At 38.3% G+C, this 24,518-nt stretch overlaps 1 protein-coding gene across 6 annotated transcripts in view; it reads right to left on the bottom strand.

The window, feature by feature from the left end:
• Positions 1-24,518, bottom strand: part of CARMIL1 (capping protein regulator and myosin 1 linker 1) — a 196,447-nt gene that overhangs the window by 52,877 nt on the left and 119,052 nt on the right. For all 6 annotated transcript variants that reach the window (XM_074823520.1, XM_074823510.1, XM_074823466.1 and 3 more), the window contains exons 18-26: positions 21,047-21,128; positions 19,637-19,736; positions 19,495-19,549; positions 13,766-13,938; positions 11,394-11,462; positions 6,896-6,989; positions 4,532-4,630; positions 1,460-1,588; positions 1,064-1,195 (exon numbers count right to left, since the gene is read on the bottom strand). In XM_074823520.1, the coding sequence (XP_074679621.1) occupies positions 1,064-1,195; positions 1,460-1,588; positions 4,532-4,630; positions 6,896-6,989; positions 11,394-11,462; positions 13,766-13,938; positions 19,495-19,549; positions 19,637-19,736; positions 21,047-21,128 (933 nt within the window). The remainder of the gene's footprint in view (positions 1-1,063; positions 1,196-1,459; positions 1,589-4,531; positions 4,631-6,895; positions 6,990-11,393; positions 11,463-13,765; positions 13,939-19,494; positions 19,550-19,636; positions 19,737-21,046; positions 21,129-24,518) is intronic.

Raw genomic sequence — 24,518 nt, 5'->3', positions numbered from 1 at the left:
TTTCATATAATGGGGAAAGGGAGAAAAATACTAAAACTTCAGCACCATTTTCCTCCTCATTAACTTTTTAATTTTGCAAAAGCAATTAGTAATGTGGTATTATTATTGTTCTTCATTATATTCCCACTGACTGAAGCATTTTCATGTTGTTTCAACTGGAAGTTCAACCTTCACTTTCAGATTCTTTGGTAAGTTTAAATATAGCAAAACACAGGCAAGGTAGCTTAGTCATAAACTTAAGTTGATCTGAATTATCTTAGAACCGTATTCTTAAATTCATCAGCTTCCACACAGACCCCAACACTTGCTAAAGTTTTCCCACCTTGACTTCTTCCTGGACTGAGAGCTTTGCACATGCTGTATGGATGACTCTTCCTTACTTATTATACAGTAAGATCTAACATAATTGAAGGTAGAAGTCCTGAGCAATAGCTCGCTGAACACACAGGTGAGAATGTTTACAGATCAATAATGTCTATTTCAAGAACTGAGGTTTGACAGGCAACTTGTGAAAAGATTTCCTATAAAGATGGCTGTACTAATTCTTGGGGCACTCTCAATAAATACAAGTTATCCAAATCCAACAGTGGAAATTTTGCACCAGGTTCAAAAGTGGTCACTGGGAAAAAAATTTCTGCAATGGAATCTACATAAAAGCAGCTTTCACTCCAGTGGGATACCTTTACTAGTAAGTACTTTTCTCCAGGCCATGAGACTTTTTAGGGTGCTTGAGAGATGCCTTTATGAAGGGCCTACGGAGCAATCGCTAAGTCTTCCCCTTCTAGAAGATAAAATAAGAGGATAATAAACAGTATATGCTCCTACTGCCCACTGCAAACACTAAAGAAATTTTTTTCATTCCAACCAGGCAAGTATCCAGATAATAAGGCACAAGAGACTAATAACGAAAAGATAGCTTACGTACAAATATACTGAGAAGTGTGGGAGGAAAAAAAAAAAGTGTGGCACATTTGCATTTAGCAACATAGCAACAGAAGATCTTAGATTTAGTTATTTCTGCATGTGAGAGATGTCAACACATCTATCTAATTTATCCACAGACCTTAAGTTGCTCATCCACAACCCTTGTGACTTCTCCAGCCATGGATTCAAGTGTCTCTTGGATTGGATTGGAGAGCGAACCATTTGCTCCTGCCCAAGAAGCTCCACCGAGGTGATACAGATTTGGTAAGAGCTGTAAGACAGAAAGAGTATCTTTGGAAAGTAGGCTCATCACTACCTGTCTTCAAATCCGGAGAAAGAGGAGGAAATCTCTCTGCTAAATCAAAGTCTTTAGAAATTAGAATTATTTTGTCACTTTAAATACTACCTACAGCTGATCATCTGAAGAAAATACTCTTTTGTGACACACTGTTATTTTCAACTCTCCAAAGAGAGAAAATCTGCAAGCACACACTGAACTGCTCTCAGTATTACCAGCAAGCTGGGAAAGGCTTACTGTTTTGGAGTTCTTAGCATCCCTCATAAGCCGTTCTGCAGATTTGACATCTTCCTGTACAGCATCCACACCACAGTTTCTTAAAGAGTTGAGATGATCTTGCACTTTAACACATATTCTGTCAATCATCTACTTAAACAAAAGAAATAGAAAAGATAACACATCAGAATGTTGGACAAATCCAAACTGAATTCAGTCCAGGTAGCAAATCAATCGTAGCATGATGAGATTTGTAGTGACAATATAACAATCTGGAAATGCATGATCAGAGCTTGGAGGTATATCAGTGCTACTGAAGAAAAGCATTTTATCTCATACAGACACACCTGAACACTGGAAAAATAAAACTTTAACCATTAAAAAAAAAAAAGTTTTGGAATATTTCCTCCACAGTTACTTCCAGGATAACTGCAAATAACCAAGAAGTTATTCAGTTCATGTGTTGTTCTGTTTTTTGAAGCAAGTTTAATTCTAAAAATGTTGTCAATATATCTAACACTTAGCTCTGAAGGTCCCTGAATTGTTAAGAAGTTCAGACAGTAAAAGAAAGCTCTGTCACTATGCATTCAACAAACACCAACAGAGACTTCTCCTGTCTAAGCAAAATGCAATTGCTCAGGCTTCTGGGACATTCTTTCAAAATGTAAATATCCCTCGTTGAAGGGAACTATAACTATCAAAGCAGACGTTTCCATCAGACCTTTCACAGTGGGATAAATTGAACTTAATCTGTATCCACAACACAATTCATTCAACATGCTGCAAATACAGGGCAGGTGGTATAGCTGTATCCTTACAAGATAAATCGGTAAGAATGCCTGACATATAGTCAGTTTTGATTAAGATATATGGGGCAGGGAGATACAATAGTTAAAAGTCTTTATCAGCCTACATAGCATTCATTACAACTGGCTATCTGACATTTTGAAGCAACATCTGAGTGCACGTGTCATCATCATAAAAAGTCTAGGGTTCTAGAATCTTATATCATTAGCAATAAGAACTGAAATAATTTCACAGCATGCTCCTTTTCTGCTCCACATGACTCTCCCTCTTCAAAGGGTTTTGGGTGGGGTTTTTTGTTTAAGTACAAAAAGCTAATTAATTATTAGACAGTGGTAAGTCTCATTGGGACATCTGGACTAAAAAAAAAAATACACTCTAGGAATAATAATGCAATTCCACCATACTAACTAGAGAATCTTTTCCAGCTCCTTTAAAACTGTTTTTAAAATCCATCCTTATTGTACACAATTTAATATAGACATGAGTAATTTTACTTTCAAAATAACAATAAATTACATTTATTGAAACGTGATGTGTGTGTGGTTTTTGGAGAAAAGCACAACTAAAACCACCAAGCTATAAAAAGACCTAAACTTAATTCATATGGAGATTATTAACTTGGGGGGAAAAAAAGGTGGCATTGGAACAGAGAAATTACTAAAATAAAATAAAGTGACGCTGCTCTTGCAGTTTTTAGTGACAGTACATCTCCATGTACCGTCTTCTCTGTCGAGAGGTTAGAGTGTAATTTCAGGTTCTAGTAATAAAACACTGTCCCATTAAATTTTAATAACATAGGTAGAAAAAGGCCACTTTGAATTAAGATGCACTGAAGAAAAATTGCAGAAATTGGAAAGAAATTTCATTGACTTATCTGAAGAGCAAAACAGATATTCCTCTCCTGTTTGCTGGAGTCTCCCATTTGCATGGGAACACAACTGGTGCAAACAAACATTGAAGTAAACTTAAAACTAAGGCCATGACAAGTTTTTTCTGCTTATACCACCTTGCTTCAGTGGTGTACTGGAGCTGAAAACAGCCCTGAGGGGTACTGGCAAGAAATGCACTAGAACAGAGAGAATGGTAAGCTACCACAGAAAATGCTTGTAGCCCTCAAGAGAAAGGAAAAAAACCCCAGAACACGTGGCATTTAGGAAACCTCGTAGCGGCTGACAAAACACAAAAGCTTCCCACCTTAAAGCAGTATTTTGGGCTATGTTGGACAGGAAGCCTTTTCAGCTGTCCAGACTATAAAGAGCACAGAAGACTTCTACCTTCCTTCGCTCCCTCCCTTTAAGTAAAGCTTCCCATGATACCCACAGTTCTGAAGGTGTAAGGTAGATGATGACTTCCTCTCTAAGGCTATTTGCTCTGGTGGTGCCTAAGGGCCTGTTTACATGGTTGATCAGTGCTAGGCAGAGAGACTGGAACTGACTCAGACACCATATTTGGCAGAGTCTTATGATGATGCTTATCACACTGATAAGAGCCTGCTGAAAAATCAGACTCCTGAGTACGAATGAGCTAAACTGTTCCGGGTTCCAACAGCATTTCACTCAGAAATAGCTCAGGTCTTTCTCTACACAGTACTACTATGCAGTTCAGTTTTGGGCCCCTCACTACAAAAAGGACATTGAATTACTCAAGCATGTCCAGAGAAGGGCAACGAAGCTGGTGAAGGGTCTGGAGCACATGTCATATGAGGGAACTGGGGTTGTTTAGTCTGGAGAAGAGGAGGCTGAGGGGAGACCTCATCACCCTCTACAACTACCTGAAAGGAGGTTGCAAGGAGCTGGGGATGAGCCTCTTCAACCAAGTAATAAGCGATAGGACAAGAGGTAATGGCTTCAAGTTGCGCCAGGGAAGGTTTAGACTGGATATTAGAAAGTATTTCTTTATAGAACGGGTTGTTAGGCGTTGGAATGGGCTGCCCAGGGAGGTGGTGGAGTCCCCATCCCTGGAGGTGTTCAAGAGGCAGGCTGACATGGCGCTCAGGGATATGGTGTAGTTGGGATCTGTCAGTGCTAGGTTAACAGTTGGACTAGATGATCTTCAAAGTCCTTTCCAACCTAGACAATTCTGTGATTCTGTGATAAGACCTCCTTCTCACAAAAGCTTTTTTTTCCCTTCCCAAAATATTAGCACTGATTAATTACTATTACTTGGGAAACAAAGTATAACCCAGAGACACATCTTACTTCAAGCTATGCTGATAGAATGAGAGAGAACTCTGTCCCCAGGCAGATTTCAGACCCTGCAAAGTACCAGTAAGGAACACGTTCTCACCTGCTGAGTGGTACTAGTAACAATGCCTTGCTGCAGCCGGTACGCCTGCTCCTGGAGGTACTTTCTGGTCTCGTGATTACGAAGCAAGTAGTTTTCTATCTAAAAAGCAAGGACAGATTAGGAAACTGATTTGACTCTCCACATTGCAATTTGCTTTCAATTTTGCTGCCGTATCAGAAGTAAGGACTGACAGGAAAAACTGCCTAAGTATTTGCTTGTTATCTGCAAACCTTATTCTGTGCATCTCAATGCTTAATAAACACATTGGCAACTATTCATTCACTCACAGACTAGTGAAACATCATTAAAACACTGTGCTTTTGCCAGTGTTTTCTGAATTAGTCTTCTATTTTGAACAATTTAGTAAGTTACGCTGACAAAGGAGTAGATCCAGGTTTGAGAAATATTTGAAGGGACTCTATCCATAAAGTATTGTTGTAGAGACCATGATGACACAAGATAGCTGATTCATTTCTTTTAGATGCATTCAGCCCACTGCAAAGACAAAGATCTAAATAGCAGTATGGTCTGGAGAGAAGATAAAATATCTAAAAGTACCTAACTGACACAGGAGCCTCAGTTCAAAAATTACTTAAGGCTAAGCAGTATGCGAGTGGTCTTCAAAGACAAGTGATTCCTACCCACAGCTGCTGGTCACAGCCCACCACAACTGTCACCATCAGTAAACACCTACCATCAGCCAGCTTAATAGCACATTGAGTAACCCTCTAACCTGGCTCTATCAAACTTAGAGTCAAAAACCCCTACCAGTAAATTGGTTAAGGTTCATCAAAGGTGATGGATCTGATCTGAAAGGAAGAGAGGGGAAAAGGATGAATGGAGTCACCAGCAGGTTGTGAGACAGAGACTAATAAGGACTAATGGTCACCCCTAAACCTGCATCAGCAGCAAGAACCGGAACGTACTGACCATGACCCAGAGTAATGCAGGGTTTACCCAGTTTGCCCACACTGCAAGTAAAGCGCTCTGCAAAGATACTGGAGCTCAGGAGGTTAGCTACTATGTCCATCTGGTGCTGGATCAGGGCCAGAAACACTCTCATTGTACTCAAGCTGTGGTGTGCTGAAGCTTATGGACCCTCCCGAGACGTCAGTCAGTCAGTTCAGGTGTCCCTGCACTGGGCATGACAGCTCAGTCCACGTGGGCAGGCATTCCTACGTGCATGGAATTAGCTGCGTTCACAGCACCGCTCCCGAGACTGTTAACCTTTTTTGGAGAGAACTTCCTCATGTTGTGCAAAGAAAGCCTGAACCACACACGTTAAACTCAGGGCCAAACAGTTTTAGCAACTTTGAAACGAATAAAAGAAAATGCTCTTTGTACATAATGCCTAATTAACGCATAGAATTTAAATCCCCATGTCCAGAAGCCTCATGATAATTTTTTCAGATCATTCTAGATATGAACCTATCTACAATTACATTAAATGAGATGTAAGAAATATGTCGATCCCCCATGACTCAGATTTTTTTAAAGCAGAATTTAGATCATTTTCATGCATCAAAGAAAAAGGCACTAACTACCAGCACTTTTCCCTGTGAGAATCACTTTACTGAAAATTTCTTTACTAATAAGGATCACAGACATTTGCTTTTTAATCACAGTTATCTGTAAGAACTATTTATAAGGTTCTTATGACCTCACCCTGGCTGAAGGAAAACTACTCATTAAAGAGATGTGAACTGTATGCCTTCTGATGGAGCAGGAGGCTCACTTGGAGCTCGCAAGATTTACTATATTAAAACTCAGCTGGGAGTTTTATATGTCAGGCAAGTGGAACAGCTACAGATACTGTCAACACCTCTCCATCCAAAAGAACATGTTGGTGCAGTTGTTTATTTAGGGCAACACAGTGTGTGAATTTTATATGCACAATATAAAACACAGGCAGTAAATGTTTTTATCCTCCTCCAAATTAAAGAGCATCCTTGGTCTTATACAGTGCCGACTGCACTTTTTATGCCAAAATAAAAAATGCGTACCGATAATTCTACACACATGGAAATATCTGCAAGCACATATGTAACAAACATGCCAGTTTTTAATCCTCCCTTTCATAGTCAGGGACACAGCAATGCAAGGTCTATCTTGCACTTATTCAATTATGACTTTTTCATACTACACCATTGCATTCCATCAGCCTTCACGTCAACCATTCTTTGGAATGAAAAGCCTTACATGCTCTTGCAGCACTTGATTACCACATATGTGTTCATGCAAATCAAACAATCAATGGATCTAGCCTGGAATTCTTACTCAGGAAAGCATGAAATCACAGCCACTTAAAATTATTCCTTTATTTTTAGTGGGTTTATTTCTGTATGTTGGTGGTATATGCAATACCTTTTGCAGTGCCTCTTCTGTTTTTTCAGGGTTTGTTTTGAGTGCCTGGGAAGCATCATTCATCGGAATAGGCATGAATCTCAGAGTATAATTCCTAAAGAAAAATGAAAGAAAATATTTTTTAATAGTAAAAGTTAACCTAATTATGGTATCTCTTTAAGAAGAATAAACTAGAAGGGAGAAATAAGATGCATCTAGCTTGTTCGTGGAAGGTACTAAGAATGTATTTTTCACATTTGTAAGTGGACTAACTGGAGGCATGTGTGCTCCTTTTTGCTGCTAATTCTTCTTTGCCACTAGATAGAGGTGGAGATTTTAAAAAGCAAAAAAAGTAGCCAAGTGGCCACTGTCCAGTGGCTGTCAATTAAGGGCCTAGCTGTCCTCTGTACCTTTGTGCACAAGGTTAGATTACTTTTTCCTATATCAAAACAGAACAGGGAAGGGTCAGTGCCTGCTGGCAATTCTATCAGATCTAAGTCTAAACGGAAATATTCAGTAACAAACAGATAGCAACAAAGAGACTGAGTTTTGAAAATTTACTATTTAATAACTTCTTGTGTTTACAAGAATTTGAAGATGCTTTCTGAATTTTTAATAAAAGCTGACAAAATAAGCGTAGCATCTGCACATTGCTTTATGCAAACAATTGCATTTTACTTATTTCTGTAGCTTTGTCCATCTGCTGCGATATGAGAATAAAGATAGGGTTTTGGTCTTGAGTCAAAATTGTATTTAAACTCAGAGAACAGAAATTGGCTAGCATGACACAGTTAAACCTAAAACGTTACATGTATGTCCACACACCTTCAGATTTGAATAAATGGAAACAAAAAGAGCAGGACATTCTTAAAACCTGGAAAGGAAATTATTCCTCCTATTTTCAATTAGCCTTAATTTCCTGCAAACATCTCTTCCTCCTCCTTCGGCTGTCTATAAACGTCCCACTAACCGTCTGTTCCTATTCTATCCAGGGATACATAACGATGGTTGGAACCCTCTATTTTTAAGTACTTTAAAGTCAACAATTTCAACTGAGTCAACTCCGTTGACTTCAATGGACCCGTTCCTCACTAAATGTCCTAACTCCAACAGCAGACACCTTAACTACTGTGAAACTCCAAGGTTCTTTCACTTCCTCTCCCACCAGTTGCTTAGCCACATGAAACACCACTCCTTGAAGGACAGCGGTCTTTTGAACTGCCAAACACACTGACTCCTCATTGATACTACCCAACGTTTTACCTTAAATGACAATGGAAGACTTCTATGTTTATTTCCCAATGTAAACAAGGCAATGCATAGCTGTCAGTGGCAGACAGTTATTCACACAGAGTCAGCAAGGTCCCTGTCCTTCCGCAGTGTCCAACTGCCTACGGCACCACAGCCAGAAAATTAACCTTTCTAGTTGTCCTTCCAAAGAACTGCACAAACTGTGCAGACCCTGTTACGTGTCCTCACGTAATACTAAACAGCAAATGACTGGCTGTCTACCAGCATGAGGAAAACGTTTAAATGTCAAAGATACCAAGCTCAAAGACAGAGATAATAATTAGAGAACTTGCTGACTGCCTGACTACTACCTGGCAGGTGGGGTATTTATTTAGTTAAAAAGAAACAAAGCTAGACTTCCAAGAATCTCCGCAGCTGTTTGACATTTATACATCCTATTCATTGAAATCTATAATAGTCAGCTCTCATGCTAGTAATTATATGCTAAATTCAATTTAGTCAAAGGGTTTGTGCACCCTCCCTCACACACACACACAGAGGAAGTGGGGGGAAGTGAAAAGCAAGAAGATTTCATGGACACAGTCACAGAGGCAGAACTCTAGAAGACCACTACCCTAAGGAAGGCTCTGTACTTGGTTTCCTTCCAGAACAACATTGTATTGGAATGCTACTTTATTTTTGTCTAAGAATTAACCAGCTCTTAAGGGAAATAAACCCAAGAATTTAAAGCTCGCTTTTCAACTTTGATCATCAGAGCAATATTTATCTTCACACTTCATTTTTCTCTGTTTCCTTTGAAGTCTAAAACATTCCTCTGTTGTTCTTTTTATTAACACTCCACTTGTCTCTTGTAATGGAGTACATTACCAACTCAACAATGCAGTAATTTCATAACACATTAATACTCTCACCAAAATACCTATATTTAAAGGATGTTAAATTTCAGAGAAGTTTAAGCTCAGAGACTGGAAAAGATGTCTCAAAAACCTCCTGTCTCTCCCTCTACATACAGCATGTGTGACAACAATCCTACATTTTATCACGTGTTATTTCCCTTGTAGTAACTTCTGCTCCATTTGTGACACTCTGCTGCAGAGTGATGGTTTTACTGCCTATTTTTTTTAAAAAGAGGAATAAGATAATCTGTTTTGCCAGCTTGGACATGTGGATTTCATGTCACTGCTAAGGGAAGAATGCATAGCCCTCTAACAAATCCCAGCATTTCCCATCAGATTTTAGAACTTGAGCTACTTCTTCAGTCCATGCAGAAAAAAATATCTTTTAGAAATGAATATGGGGCGATACTGTACAGTTCTCTGACAGAGTGGGCTCTAGGCTGCAAAGGACACAAGCACATGCTTATTTTCGTATTAAAATTACAGAGATACAAGTCCCTGTCTAATGGCCAGGCTGAACAGGATGCCCACTGTTCTCAAATGCCCTCCCTGAGCTGACACCTGTACTGGACTCTACAGAAGATCCTCTCAGCCTCTCACATCAGCTGGCTGGGACACCCTTGGGGCAACTCTGCCAACAGTTATGGTCCCAGAATTTCCTTGCAGGAACAACATTTTCACACAACTATGAACTGATGAAGAAAAGCCAGGAGGAGGGGAAAAAACAATCTTCAGATTACTTCAGCCTGTTTTAAATCCCTCTCAATTCTCCTCAGCCTCCTCCTCATAGTACGAAAGCATAGCTTTCTTATATTTTGTGGTTTAGTATATGACTATTTTTCTTAAGAACAAAATCAAAACAACACACACAACACATATACCCCCAAGCATCTTCAGTATATTTCATTCCATTTTGAGCTACAATTCTTTCCTACAGAATGTCGATGGTTTCATGTATTTTTAGGAAACATATGGTGGAGGATGTACTCAATATGTCTTTGAGATTGTGGATTGTTTAAAGGCTAATTGTTTTCAGCCAGTATTAACAGTCCCTCTCCTGTGAGTTTAAACCTTTGTTGCTTGTGGCTTAGTTTGTGATATTATCAATGGTTTTAACAATTTTAAAATGTTAGAGGGGACATAAAATGACCCCAGCTTACAAGCTAAATAAATGAGATGTCACTTCAACAAAGTGCAGTGTCACACAATTATCTGTAGCATTTCTTTTTTTTTTCTGCGTAGGTGATTTAGTTTTGCCTTAGGATCTCCCCTTGTTTTCTATTTTCTTATCCAAGCACTTCAGAACAGAAAAGTAAAGTTGATACTAACCAGAAAATAAGCGTATTTTTTTACCAGACTTTCTTATAAATGTACATTCTGTTGTTCTCGAAGAGAAATGCCTGCAAGCTGACAAATAACCTTTGCAAATTATTATTCACTACTACCAATGGAATCACTTCAAGATGATTTGCTTAATTATACATCATTTATGTAATTTCCCCCATCAGTGCAACTGCATTCATTTTGAAACCAAGTATATAAACTACAACAGTTTCATAAAACAAGTAACTTTATAAGCTCTAGCCTCGTGACCCCTCCAAGGGTTAAGATGCTCCCCTAAGTAGTTATACAGTTTTGCAAGCCATCTTGTCTAGAAACTAGCAATTGTACGTTACCTTCACCTTCTGAAGAGAGCCTTTGTTCCTGTCTGAGGGATTTAATGATGTGAAACAACTGCAACTGCTGCTTAATTTAAATCTGTAATTTTTCTCTCTTAAGAAAAGTAATAATAACATATAAAGAAATGTGATGGAGATGGAGAGAGATTAAAGTCATTTAGCATCTATCACTGGTAATGGTTGCAACTGTGAGTAAGCTCAGAGAAGCAAAATGACCCAGACCACAGCAATTATGATGAACAACTGCAGTTCCTGAGATCATCACTATTAGTTTCAACTTGCCGGGGAAAAGAAAAAAAAAAAAGTCATACTACAAAGGCATGCTTCAGTAATTTTCTGTTATTATACACAGCTTCATTCACTGACTAGAATAGAATTTCTGCACGCTATCAACACAAGAGAATGAAGAAAAGGGAAAATATTCTCAAATTCAGAATATTAATGCTAACAGCAGAACTCAATGGCCTTAAAGCTGATAGGGTATGGATGAAAGAGCCATAAAGCCTTTTCCCATCCTTTTGAAGGATGTGAAGTCATAAATTTTCCTTTAGATTAAGCACTCTGATGCTTAAAATTGAGAGCACTCAGCATCTCCAGATCATATTGACTGTGGTGAGAACTGCAGCTGCTCAGATCATTCAAGATCTAAGTCTTTGGCCTCTTCATCAGTCATTCAGTTGTTTGAGAACTTACTTTTCCAGTGCCACAGCTATGTCCTGGAAGCCCTGTGCAGTGATGTTATTCTTGTCCCATATTACAGTTCTGAGAGGTGGCGGGAGAGAGAAAAGAAAAAAAAAGTTAAACAAGAACCACTGAATAAATCTGTATCAAAACTTTGCATATTGAAACAACACAGTGCTGTATGTTCAAAATCGTAAAAACCTGTCTTTAGTTATATGCTAAAACCTTGAAATGACAGAAGTTAGGGACAAAGATACTATAAAATTCAGTTTCCCTTTCTTTAAAGGGGATTCTGTACTATATTTTCCATCATTAATGTAAAAACATAATTTTTCTAAAATACGGTTAATAGAAAGATTTGGAGATAAAATTCTAGCTTTTTCCAGGAATAACAGCAAAAATAAAGTTCAAATGTCTGCTTTGCAAGTCCACACTGAAAAACAAGAAAATTGCAGTAAGCGATCAATCTCTGTTCTACATAGGCTATATGGCTACTGTTACAGAAAAAGGTATTTAAAAAATTCATGCTGATTGGTGGTCAAAATTTGCAGGCTATTGTATATTCAATCCTTTACTAGCTCATCACACAGTTCCTATGATTCCACATGCAACATAGCTAGCTGTCAATATAAGCCATTAGGTTAGGTGCATAAATTGTAACTCTTTCGAATACACAATAGTGATAAGAGTGATCCAGCCTTCCCCCTCCTCCCCCAATTTAGACCACTCAAGCAGACTGCCTGGCAATTTGCGAACACATGTTCAAAGATCTCATTAGTAGTCAGAAGAGACAGTCAAGCAGATAAATCTTGCTCGTGCAAGAGCACTAGTTAGTTGTAGCTGTTCTTAAAAAAAGGCACAAAACCAAACAGAGGTTTCTGGTGTTCAAAAAAAAAAAAAAAAGATAGATGGCAGAGTTTCACAGGTATTGACACCCTTCTGCTGTTGCAGAATTATCCCTTTGCTTTTTAGATGGAAAGATGGAGGTAAAGAAGAGAGGAAGAGAGATTCTATACCCAGTCTGCAAAGATCAGCTACACTTAGGGTCAAATCTTGGATATTTTTGTCATTGGAAAGTGTGTTTGTATTTCTACCTGGATGTGATTTTATAACATTTTAAGCAGAGCCAGTTACCATTGCATTATTCAGTTTGTAATCACACCACAGACTGTGGTGACATTATGTCAACAGTGACATTCAGTGTACTTTGAAATATTTCAGTCTGCCATCCTGAAAGCCATCAAGGCTTTATTTCTTCAGATACCATGGTCATTTCAGGTTCATACATTCAATAAAGCTAAGCCACCTCTCCAGTGTTTTCCTGACATTTTCAATATTCAGTCTGGGCATAGCAACACAAAGACCAGGATCTCTGCTTCTGAACAAAATAGCCAGGACTGTTCTGGGGAATTTCTTATCCTCCAGGGAACAAATGCTTGGAGACTAAGCACAAAATGGTCTCTTCACACAGATAATATACCGAGGAAGGTTCATCTGCACAGTCTGACAAGAGAAGGAGTGAGGATTAGCTTTCCTGATGACGGTGACATATTTAGAGGTCTCCACCCAGATTCACACTGATTGAAGGTTTTGCTGTTTGCTAATCACATGCTGGATAGAAAAAAGTGATACTCTCAAGACATCAGTGCCAGACATGTGCTAAAAAGCAGTGAAGTTGTCGGATGGATGAAGTTGCAGAGAAGAGATGCCAAGGTCCATCAGCACTGTAGGCAGGGGAGAGGGGAAGGAGGGATGGTCCATGCTGTTACCCATTCTGAATTCCACATGCTCTTAGTTCTCCTGCAAACTGATACTCCAGAAAACAAAGAATAATTTACTTTAGTTTCCTACCCAAGTATCAGAATTTTCTCTGCTGGGAAGGCTTCCAGTGGAAAAGCAAGAGCAGAACAGAAGAGAGTGGCTGAGCACCAGAACAGGGTTCCAGAAGACACTGTGGAATCCCTGTACTTGGAGATCTTCAGAACCTGCCTGGACAAGGCCCTGAGCAACCTTCTATGGCTTTAAAGTTGTCCCTGCTTTGCGAAGGACATTGGATCAGATGACATTAAGAGGTCTATGACAAGGTAATTTTTTTTTTTTATGTGATTCTAGGAAATTTAGAGCTCTCTTGTTTCAACAAGAGGTCTTTCTGTTTAAATTTAGAAAATGCAATTTTCTCCAGTTTCAGTTATGGAAATATTTTTGCAGAGACAATTTGCTTCTCTTGTTTGTTTAAGAAAAAAAGGATGAGAATCTTTCCAAATGGTGACACTATAACGTGGCTGTACCTAGAAGGGTTCTGAAGACAAACAGCTTGAAAATAAGCCAACAACTTCAGTATTATTAAGCCATTCTATCTTTTACTGCAAACACATTTCCCCTACCTGAGTTTGGTGTTTATCTGTAGTGCTTTTGCCAACATCTTTGCTCCCATATCTCCCATGGCATTTCCACTAATATCCACTTTTGTAAGAGAAGTATTGCTGCCTAAGGCATTAATAATGATGGTGACCTCAGTCTTCAGCTTGGAATCTGCGAGGGACAATGACTGCAGAGGCTGTGGAGCATAGAAAAGGCACTGATAACAGTAACTGATAATGCACTCATTCCTCAATCAACCAAAAGAAGTTACAAGTTCCCCAGACTCTTGGAAACAGCAGTAAGCATCAAAGAGTTATTTCTGTGTTTGCTGCAGATCCTACAACACATGATAAGCTGGGAGTCAACAACTTACAGCGCAGGTGTCAAACATATACAGATTAAGTTGCAACACCCTGGAAAAAAAACCCATTAAGTGACAGTGCCTCCAATTTCCTGTGTCCTATTAAGTACCAAATACAGTGGGAACCTGAAGAGGCAAGATAGCAACAACCAGCTTTGCAAGAAAACCTCTAGTGTCCAGTGGGTTTTGCTTAACCAGCATGCTTCCCTGTTAGTGAGAAATAAAAGTATCTAGCACTCCACTCCTCTCCCTCAGACTAAGAGCTTTATCCAAGGGCAAATTAGGATCTGAGATATTGTTAAAACAAAACCAATTCATTTTAACTGTTTTATGATTATTACTTCAACTTTAGGAGTGATTTTGTATCTGTTCCTTCAACTAAGGGCACAGGCATTTGGGAAGGAAGAGACAGAAAACTGTAGTAAGTCTGAAATTAACAACAGTAAGAAGAGTATCTATTAAAATGAGTAAGTCAATGGATATTATTCACAGTGGTGTTCTGACACCTGTGATTGCAATATCTTTGTGTAACTTTTTTATATACTATGTTAAGCTGAAACTACTTTATTGGCCTCCAGCAAGTCACACTCTAAGCCTTAAGAAAACCTGTTTTAAAAATGCTTGTATTTCCTCCATTCTCAGTGTCCCAACACTCAATGGCAGGAGCTCAAGAACTACAGTCTATCTATCATCATGCCTTGCAGAGGTATTACAGCTGGTAAAATTGTAATTTTTCTTTGCTGAAGCACAAGAACTCCACAAAACATTTCCCTTGCTCAAGTGCGAGTTCATATAGAGGAGTGTATTGTCATTATACACCCACTAAGGCATGTATTGGAGGACAACTGTTAGGAGCCTAAAATCTTCAAATCGCCAGTATGGGAAAATCAACACCTTGTAAGGATGAACCATGGCACCTACATTAGATGCCTAAAGCTTAGATTAATATCAATAAACCAACTGAACTGTGTACACCTTCCAGGGACCAAGATGCTTGCATGGTACTTGCTTTACAATGGGACTCTGGCCTCCAGACACCACTGGATTACAGTGATAACAAAAAAAGCTTGCAACAATAAGAAATGCACTTATAAATGAGGAAATGCATAAAAATTTGGAGGCACAGCAGGTTATAATTAAAAAGTCTAACAGTAACACAAGCCACATGCTGGTTTTATTTTAAATGGAAGTTATTAAATTACTATGTTAATGCCCTTAATCTGTCTATGTTTCCCCATTCTATTACATTATGTACCCTAAAGAATATTAGCATCGCATTAGAATGGCACTTAGAGCTCTTGGCACAAGTTTGAGAAGATGTCCTGTGACAGAATCACAGAAAAGCAGCACCACGCAGCACTTGGACAGAAATCGCCAGTAAGCTTGTGAAAGTGACGTTTCTTCTGTTTCTTGTGTGTCGCTTTATAAAGGGTAATTCAAGTAACTTAGCTGAAAGTGCTCCCTCCCACGTATCAATTTTTCTAAACCTCAGATATCCTCCCAGGAAAGGATTTCTCACCTTGTGCATTCCAATACTCAGACAAAACAGTATAAGATGATTGAAAATGCTTCTGCGCTGTGTTCTGCGAGGACTGACACCTATACATCATTACTACCACATATGAAATATGCACGTAGCACAGTAAAGCAGCTGCTATATTAGCAGTGTCTTTGAAGTGGATGAACTGCTAGTTTTCTTGCACAGCTACCCTCATTGTTTACTCAATAAGCAAGAAGAAAAAACCTCTGGACTCACTTGGTGCCCTGAATGCAAAGTACAAACTACTGTAGGAATTAAAGGTACAGGCTGCTAAATACTCCTTAAATTATCTGACCATTATGTTAAAAAAAAACAATCAAACAACAAAAAACCCACCAAAACCAAATCCCCCCCAAAGAGGGGCAATACTCTACATAGCCTACAAACATTTGCTTCTTTTAACAACTTAATAGTTTTAGCTGGATATTGAGAAAACAGAAGTCTGACAAGCACTTCAGTGTCCACACTGCAGAAAACAGATACTTTGCCAAGGGAGTGAAGATGTCTTAACCCAATCTTATTAAGAAAGAGGAATTCTTCAAGTAAAGAACAGAATTAGAAATTGTATGATTGTGTTCATTAATTTTGTCATACTCCTGCTGGAAAATATTTAAGAATCAAATCAAATCAGATTTGTTCTCCTACAAACAAAAACGTTGAAAAAACCCTCAAAAGGCCAATTCTGCAATAAACACTGAACTAAGAACTAAAGATATTCAGCGCTGTAGTAGTTCTGCACCTATGCAGGACTGACTACCACTCTGAGTAATGGTACACAGTACCTGCAGTGTAACATCTATTTTTGCAAGAAGAAAAGAAATGGCACAGTAAGCATACAGCTTCAGACACATCCTGCAATACTAATAAGAATACATTATTATAGCCTGTACAGTACAGCATCTACCTGAAAACAGAAAAAGACAAAACAAAACCAAAACCCAAATCTAAATATTACATTCTTGTCTGTATTAAACACCTGGGGAATTTTGATGTTTAGGTTACTACTACTGCTTTTAAATTGTGTGGAATTACATTTGCATCTAGGTGCATTTTTACAGTCATAAACCCAAGCTATTGACTGTCTAAATAATTTTACTCATAACTCATATTAACACAGCAACGGATCTATTTAAAGTGTGCATAAATAAATGAAGAAGCATTTGGCAGATGACTATTTTAGATTAAAATCTCTTCCTTCAGCTTTCCATGCAGATAATGCACTGTCCCCAAACTGTACCAGCCTGCAGGCAATGCTCATGAAGCAGTATGTTTTGGGCATCATCATACCCTGGTCTCTCCAATTCCATCCTTACTTTTTAATGTCCTGTGGCAGTAAATGCTTAGTAATGGCAGAACAAGGACTACCCCATTTAGGATTCAAAACCAAACCAAAATAACTAGAAACTTAAAATAATTTTCTACGCATTGTACTATCTCAAGGTACAGTGAGGACCATCCTGCTATCTGTAACACATGCTTTTCCCATGGGGACACAGAATCTACGTCCTCAACTCTTTAGCTGCTAGGAGATGCTTCAGATTGATTTTAGCATCTAATGAAACAGAAACAAACAAGATTCCTTCACTGAAAAAGATTAACAAGAGAAAAGAACATGGGGAGGGAAGAGATAGATTAACAACAGGATCACATGTTGTATCTCAAAGGTTAATGCAGGACATAAAGGAGAAACATTTTAAGTACCCAAAAATAACTTTTTGGTGGATTATTTCGTTGTAACACTGAAAACAGGATGAAACTACAGAGCATGTTCTGTAGGTCAGCTCAGGAAGACATGGTGAGTAAGAATTACAGGAGCACATCTGACCACTGGATTGTGGCAAAGGCAGAAAGTGGAGTGATGGCTGACATAGCCTATGGGCTGAAAAGGGGCACATGAAGTTGAAGCTGATGATGCAAGGGAGGGAGAGCTGTGAGAACGATACATCCAAAATTTAGCAACTCCATTTTCTCTGTCCTGGAAGCTTCAAAAACAGAAGACAGAAAAGGTAAATAGAAGGTTCTAACACTTAATACAGACAGTAAGGTGAAAGTTGGAATTTTTAACCTTGTGAAGAGATAATATGAATAGGATAGTCATACAAATAGAAAAAAAATAGCACAAGCATGTTTGAGAAGATGGTTTGGATACTGAAAGGACACATAGAGTGTGTTGAAGAGGTGTTTTAGGATATGGCCTGAGTGGGAAGAAATGGTCACCTGCAACAGAGCAAATGGATGAAGGAAATTGAGAAAAAAATACACTAAATGACATTTGCTTGTGATTAATCTGGTTTGACATAACAGTCTTTAGGACAGCTGTGAAAGATTAAGCATGAGATACAGGGCTGGACAGACACAAATACCCAAAGAGAAGAAGCAGGTGCTATCTGATGAAATTATACAACCAGTACCAACAGGAAAAGGAGAGAAGGGGAAGAAAGCCCTGCACCATTCCCTTTAGAGACAGAGTAGAAGGAGGTGGTCACATACCGCAAAATGGAAAGGCTAGTTTGGTACAAGAAGTGATACAGAGATCTACCAATACACTTTGCACCATGTTTCATCTGACTTGTGCAAACAAGGACTTACTGCTTTCATTACAGGTGCTAACTCAATTAGAATCAGCTCTGATATCTGTATGCAGCACTACACTGTGTCCCACTAACATCTCATGTTTTAAAGAACAAGTTGAAGAGGCAGGCAATCAAGAAAAAAACAGTACCACTAATCCCAGTTAATAGGACACAGAGAGGAAAGAGGACTAGTTTAACAAATCACTTCAAATACAACTAAGCAGTAAGAAAAGATGAACATAGAATATGGGTCTAATGACCTTGTATGGAAGGAGACATTGGAAACCCTGGTAAAAACTGCTCCACTGAATTGCAGGGTACAGACACAGATGGGAGGAGAAAATAAGAAAGCAGCTAAGTGTGGAGACCATGAACTTGGAGGTGAGACAGTAATGACAACAGGAACAGCAGGTGTTTAGACAACTGAAGTCTACAGTCAGCTATTTCTGGAGAATGAGGAAAGCAGAGCTTGCTTGTTACTTGTATGGGGAATGAAGGAGAAAGAAAGGACTAAGGATAAATAAAGATTGACAAGCATGAGAGTAACAGAGCATCTTAAGATTCCCTTATAGCTAAAACTAGGATGTCAAGTAAGGCAAGAACACAAATCCAACCACAAAAGTCTTTCAGAATCAGGAGAGAAGGTGGAAATGAAGAAAGGGGGCAAGGAACCCAGCAAGGCACTCTGAAAGGGTTTTATGAAATTGTTCCTGTGATTAATGTACTAGGAGAAGTAAAGAACAGCATAGTGAACAGTTTAGTTGCCTCTTTTGAAGAAGAAAGGAATTCTGGGAAATCACTGCAGTGACTTTGCATTTTGTCAAGGATTAAAAAAAAAAAAGCTAATACCCAAAAAGAGCTATCAGGAAATAGTGCATTCTATTAATTAAAAAGAAAAATAAAAATTCTGTTATTGAAGGAGTATCACTACACAGAGAATACTACCATTGTAATTTCCTATCAGGACACAAAAGTTTTGAAAACTTGTGCCCACAGGGCTGTATAATTTAGACCTAAAGCAACTAGGTTAAGCACATACAACTATTTAGAATTAATGTTTTTCAACAAGCACAGATCCTAAGACTATCCTAAGAAACATCTACCTACATGCTACACAAAATCGAAATTACTATTTGAAAAATAAAACCCCAAATATTGGATGTGTCTGCCCAGAAGCATGATCAAATCTTATGCAGCAAATTAACACAGTGAAGAAAATCAGAAATAGGCTGTGAGGGTACAAATACATATGATGATAGTAGGCAGAAAGATACTCACTGAATCCTCGTCTTGAATCATCTGAACTAAATTATCAAGTACTGGAGTGAGATTTCTGAGGGAAGAAAAGTTAGGAAGACGATGAAATCAGCAGCTTCTCCTCATCCATTCTCTTGTTATTTAAAAGAATGAAAAGCCTTACTTGGATTTCATGTTGTTAAAGTTTTTGCCTAACGCCAAGTGTCTTATCGATCGGTTTTTACTAAGCCAGACTACAAGGGTTGACAGGTCAGATTCTAGGCCTGTAAAGAATCAGATTAGATTAAGAATTAAAACACATTTTCAAAAAAGACCCAGACAGGATCCAATTATTAATGCTATATTCATTCAAGTAACTATATCAGTGTACTAATTTCCAAGAGCTCTAGAAAATTTTGTTTCTGTTTTTCTATGAGAATGTTTTCTAAAATGAGCCCTTTAAATCTCCATCCTAATCAGCCATTGAAGGCACCTTTCAAAAACACAGAAGAAAAATGTAGTCCCTTATCTGTAGTCCAACCACCTAAGGGTAGTTCCTAGCATTGTCAGGCAGTTTGAAGTTCCTTTGAGAATTCTGGGACCATGCTAATTGCTATTTAGTCTTAGTAGAGCTGTGTACCAACAAGGACTCAAAGCCTTCAAGTATAAAAAGGCTATAACATAACAGGCTATGAATAAAATAACCTGAAAAATAAGCCAATTTATTCTACTCCTGAGTAAGAAATATAACTTGCTGTAGTATTGTATTCCCAAACTAGCGGTGTATTTGAAGAGTGCACTGGTTAGATTACAATGACTTATGATCCCCATCTGCAGGATAATTCAGATGTCAAGTATCTACTCTTATTTGTAACAATCAATCTGTTTACATAATTGGGCTGTCTCTGTAGCTCCCAAAGCTTTCCACTTGCCAATCCATCCCACTTTTCTTGGGCACTCAACTGTACTGTGAACATCTTTATGAAATACTTCCGCGTTTGGTTGTCAGAGGGGCAAACCCAGCAGGTGAATTCTTCCATAACATACATCTACAATCTGAGTTTGCAAGATGAGAAGTCAGCTAGTCTTCCCAGCTAGGATGCAGAGCCTCCAAAGCAGGAGTAGTCAACACTTTCCCAAAGACTCAAAAAGCCTTCTCTGACCTGAAGCTGGTTGACCATTTGCCCCAAATTTCCCTCTCTCGCTTCTTCAGTATTATGACCTCAGCTTCATTCTTATCTGGTCTTTCCCTTTCTTCTTTCACCACACTTTCATTTCTCATTTAGCTTCTCATCCTCTTATATTTAAACCCACTTTCATCTAGACCTAATATGATGTTTGCTGCCATTCATTTATTCTGCTGTTTTACATTTATCTCAATCAACATAAACTTCTGAGGATACAGTTAGTCTATAAACATTTCTTATATACTTTATAGCAATAAGAGTTCTTGGTCTGAGAGATTTCCATAACCAATATGGCCAATAATCATAAAGCAAGAATGACCATCCTTGATTACACTGTGAGCTGAAAGAAAAAGCATTTCTCAGATTCTGGACTTGCATGACCCTCCATTCCTGTTCTGTGTACTTACCATTGTCTGAAATATCTAGGCTGGTGATATTGTGTATTTCTGCTATGCATCCTTCCAAGACTTGTGCACCTCCCGATCTTAACTAGAGACAAAACATGATCCATTTTTGCAAACTAGTTATGGTTTCAAGATCACACAGAAAACAGTGGTTGGAGCTTTGTGAATACAGCGGGCACTACCAGCGGCAAAAACAACAACAGCAGAAGTTACAGACATCAATATGACAGCCTATGCACACATTCCTACTATTCTCATCCTTCCCTCTCACTATTTGCATATAAATGAGGAAAGGGACTCTCTTTCCTTTCTCTTAAAATTACTGCTCAGCAGTTAAATCAGGGAAAGACTTAAATGGTGCAGACACAATGAATCCTTTAGCACTTGTGCCAGGCAGTGACTGCAGGACCTTGATGCAGGTCCTCTACATAAAAGGGCCAGGACATTTCCAACATCCAGTGAGAAAGAAAATAAACTTGGCCCAGACTATAAATGTGCAACACTGTCACCCTTGAATTCCACTGCAGTCAAGGCTTATAGTGAGCATCTTATTTCAGCTCTTAGCACAATGCTAGGGTGCCCAGATCAAAGATCAGTAGCAAATTTAAAAAAAAAAAAAACAACCAAACAAAAAAAAAACCCACCAAAAAAAACCCAAAACACAAAACCCCCCAATGAAATTATATTTACGTGTCACTGAAAGGAAAATATAAATAACACAATTGTAAAATGGCCACAAAAGACCGTAAACAAGAAAAATCAGTAATTTACCTTATTCTTAACTTAAAAATAAGCATAAAAGAGAAAAACAGCAATAATAACAAAAATGCCTAGCTGGAAAGTATCAATTATGATATTATTAATCTGACATATTAAATTAATATAAAATAATTGTCATGATTTAATGAAAAACAATTAAATGGACTAGGGGAAAACATCAACATTAAGAATCAAAGTTATTAAAACTTACACATTTACTGATGCTACTGAATTAAGCAACTTCTTTTTTCCTCCAAAGAAGCAAAAGCATTTTCTTATTTCTTGCAGCTATGCAAACTATATAAAGTGCATTTATGAACTTCCCCCGAAAAAAACTTATACAAAAGAGGGGAAAAGTTCTACAAAAATTCTATTTTTGCACTTTCTGTTTTCACTTTCCTTGCTTCAAAAAAACCCGTAAGTCTCTTAAATGTGAAATAGATTTTTTACCTCCTGTGCATAAAAAATTAATAATATTTTACTTAGTCAACTTACTTGGCTAAATATCCTGAATCAACCTGCTGATATTTCTGTGAATAGTCTCTTTTATCAACGCTATAATTAAGGAACAAAAAATGCCTTCAGAAGTATTTTTCAATAAAGACTTGATTTGGCACTTTTTAGAAAGTTTGAGATACGTGATTGTTTAACAACCAGCTCAACAACGTGGCCTGAGCATTTAAAGAACAGTGGTGGTCAAAGACAACATCTAAATCATAAGTCACATCTGGAAGTGTTAAGAGATACAGAACGTAAGGTACCTTTCCTCTTCTGCATAAAACAAAGCCTACCTATCCCTTCACTCTATGCTCTCAAGAAGTGGCCAGATTAAAGTCTCTATTTGGGCCAGAAGTGGTGCAATTTTTACTCAACTTTGTTTTTGTAGAAGCATTTGTAGTATTTGCTACAATGCCAAAATCATTGAGTTTTGCTCTGTGCTGCTCTCTCAGCGTGGCCCACCACAAGATAACCATTTTACACAGTGTCACATCTATTATTGCAGAATCTATGGAACTGGCAGATTATATGCGGTCTTGGATTGGTTGTTGTTATGGTAAAAGTTCTATACACTAAAATTATACGCACAATAGAATCCAAATGCTTATGCTATATATACTTTGAAGGTTGAAGTGGAGCAGCTTTCAATCTTGTACCAATAACTCTATATTCAAAATCTTAAATACACAAACATTTCATGTGCACAAATAGTGGTATCTATTTAATCTGAGGGTGATGATAACTTGACTTTTAGGATCAAAATTTATTGCAACTGTATTAAAATTATGTATATCTATATATTTAAAAGCAGAGATTAATTGAAGGGCTATTCGTCAACGTGGACTGTGATACTGAAAAAACAACCCCCTTTGCAACATCTCCTATATGACATACTTCTGAGACTACAAACACAATCTCTTATTCAGAAAATGAAGCACAACCCTTCAACAATTAAAAATGCCAAGCATGTTCAAAGCTATGAGGTTCCAATATGGGAAGGGCAAACAAAGCTGCTTACTGATTTAACAATTAAGGTAAAGCATGGAGGGTACTTACACAGTGACCAAGCTAAGGGAAGCAGAAGGGAAAAGAGTGAAATACATCAGTGCTGAGCAGGTAGAAACAAAAATGTAATTTTCATAGTAAAAATAATAAAAAAACAAACAAGCAAGCAATATAAAAATGATTAAGCTTTGAGTTTATATACCAGAAAATTATGGGAGCAAATGAAAAGTGGTGGGAGAGGGAAGGAACAGAAAGCTTTTTTCTTCCATAGTTGAGCGCAGCTTGTCTGATGTAGGAAAGAGGACGGCAAAGCTGACGCATCAGCCTTCTAGCCTTCAAACAGCATGTGCTTGCAGGAACTGGGAGTAGTGCAGGTCACTGTCTCGGAGCTTCCCACAGCTCTGTTTCTGGGTGCAGACTACCCTGCCCAGCTCAGAGGGTCGGGGAGCGTTGAAGCAGGACTCTGCAGTGCTGGGCCTATGGCGACTACTCCCAGCTCCCAGCACATTAACCTCCCTGCTGGTGGAAGCATAACTACTTCTTTCCAAAGCACATGAGAATGGATAGAAGCTCAGTGATGTGAAAAAATGTTAAGGGAAGGATCTAAGGAAGTGCTGTCAGTTCGGAGGGACCAGCTATGGGAATGCAACACCGCGAGTTGGGCAGGCTTCCTTCTTTTCTATCATGAGAGACAGCCATGACCACATGTGCTTTGGTGTCCAGTAAAGCCAATTGCCCCTCGAAGGGCTCCTCCATATCCCATCCTGGGGGTTATTTAATGAAAGGATAATGTTTTTCACTCCTGTCAGCCCTCGTTGATTTACATGCTAATTTATACTCTCATTACTTATGCTTGTGTTTTATTGATTTATTCTTTTAAGGTTATGATTAGAGGACTTATTTTTGTTACTTTAATTACTCCTCCTTTTTCCTTCCTCCCTCTGAAAGAAAAATTATCATCTGTCTGATCCTTCTACTCAGAAGTCAGAAGCATGTGTACTTGACTTGAAAGATTTTCTATTTGGAATTTACATGTAGTGCTCTTCAAAGTAATACCATTTTTTAAAAAGTATAAAATATCAAAACAAACTACGAAATGCATTCACTATGATTTGGTTTTTATTTCATAAGGAAATCTGTGCACATGCCAAAAGCAATCGACCACAAACCTAAGGCAAGGATTACTGCATCTCAACATGTTCATCAAATTGCA

This window comes from Strix aluco, chromosome 1 (genome assembly GCF_031877795.1).
Source record: "Strix aluco isolate bStrAlu1 chromosome 1, bStrAlu1.hap1, whole genome shotgun sequence".
Classification (NCBI taxonomy): Eukaryota; Metazoa; Chordata; class Aves; order Strigiformes; family Strigidae; genus Strix; species Strix aluco.
The sequence above is the reverse complement of the archived record's forward strand: the minus strand, read 5'-3'. Positions and strand labels throughout refer to the sequence as shown.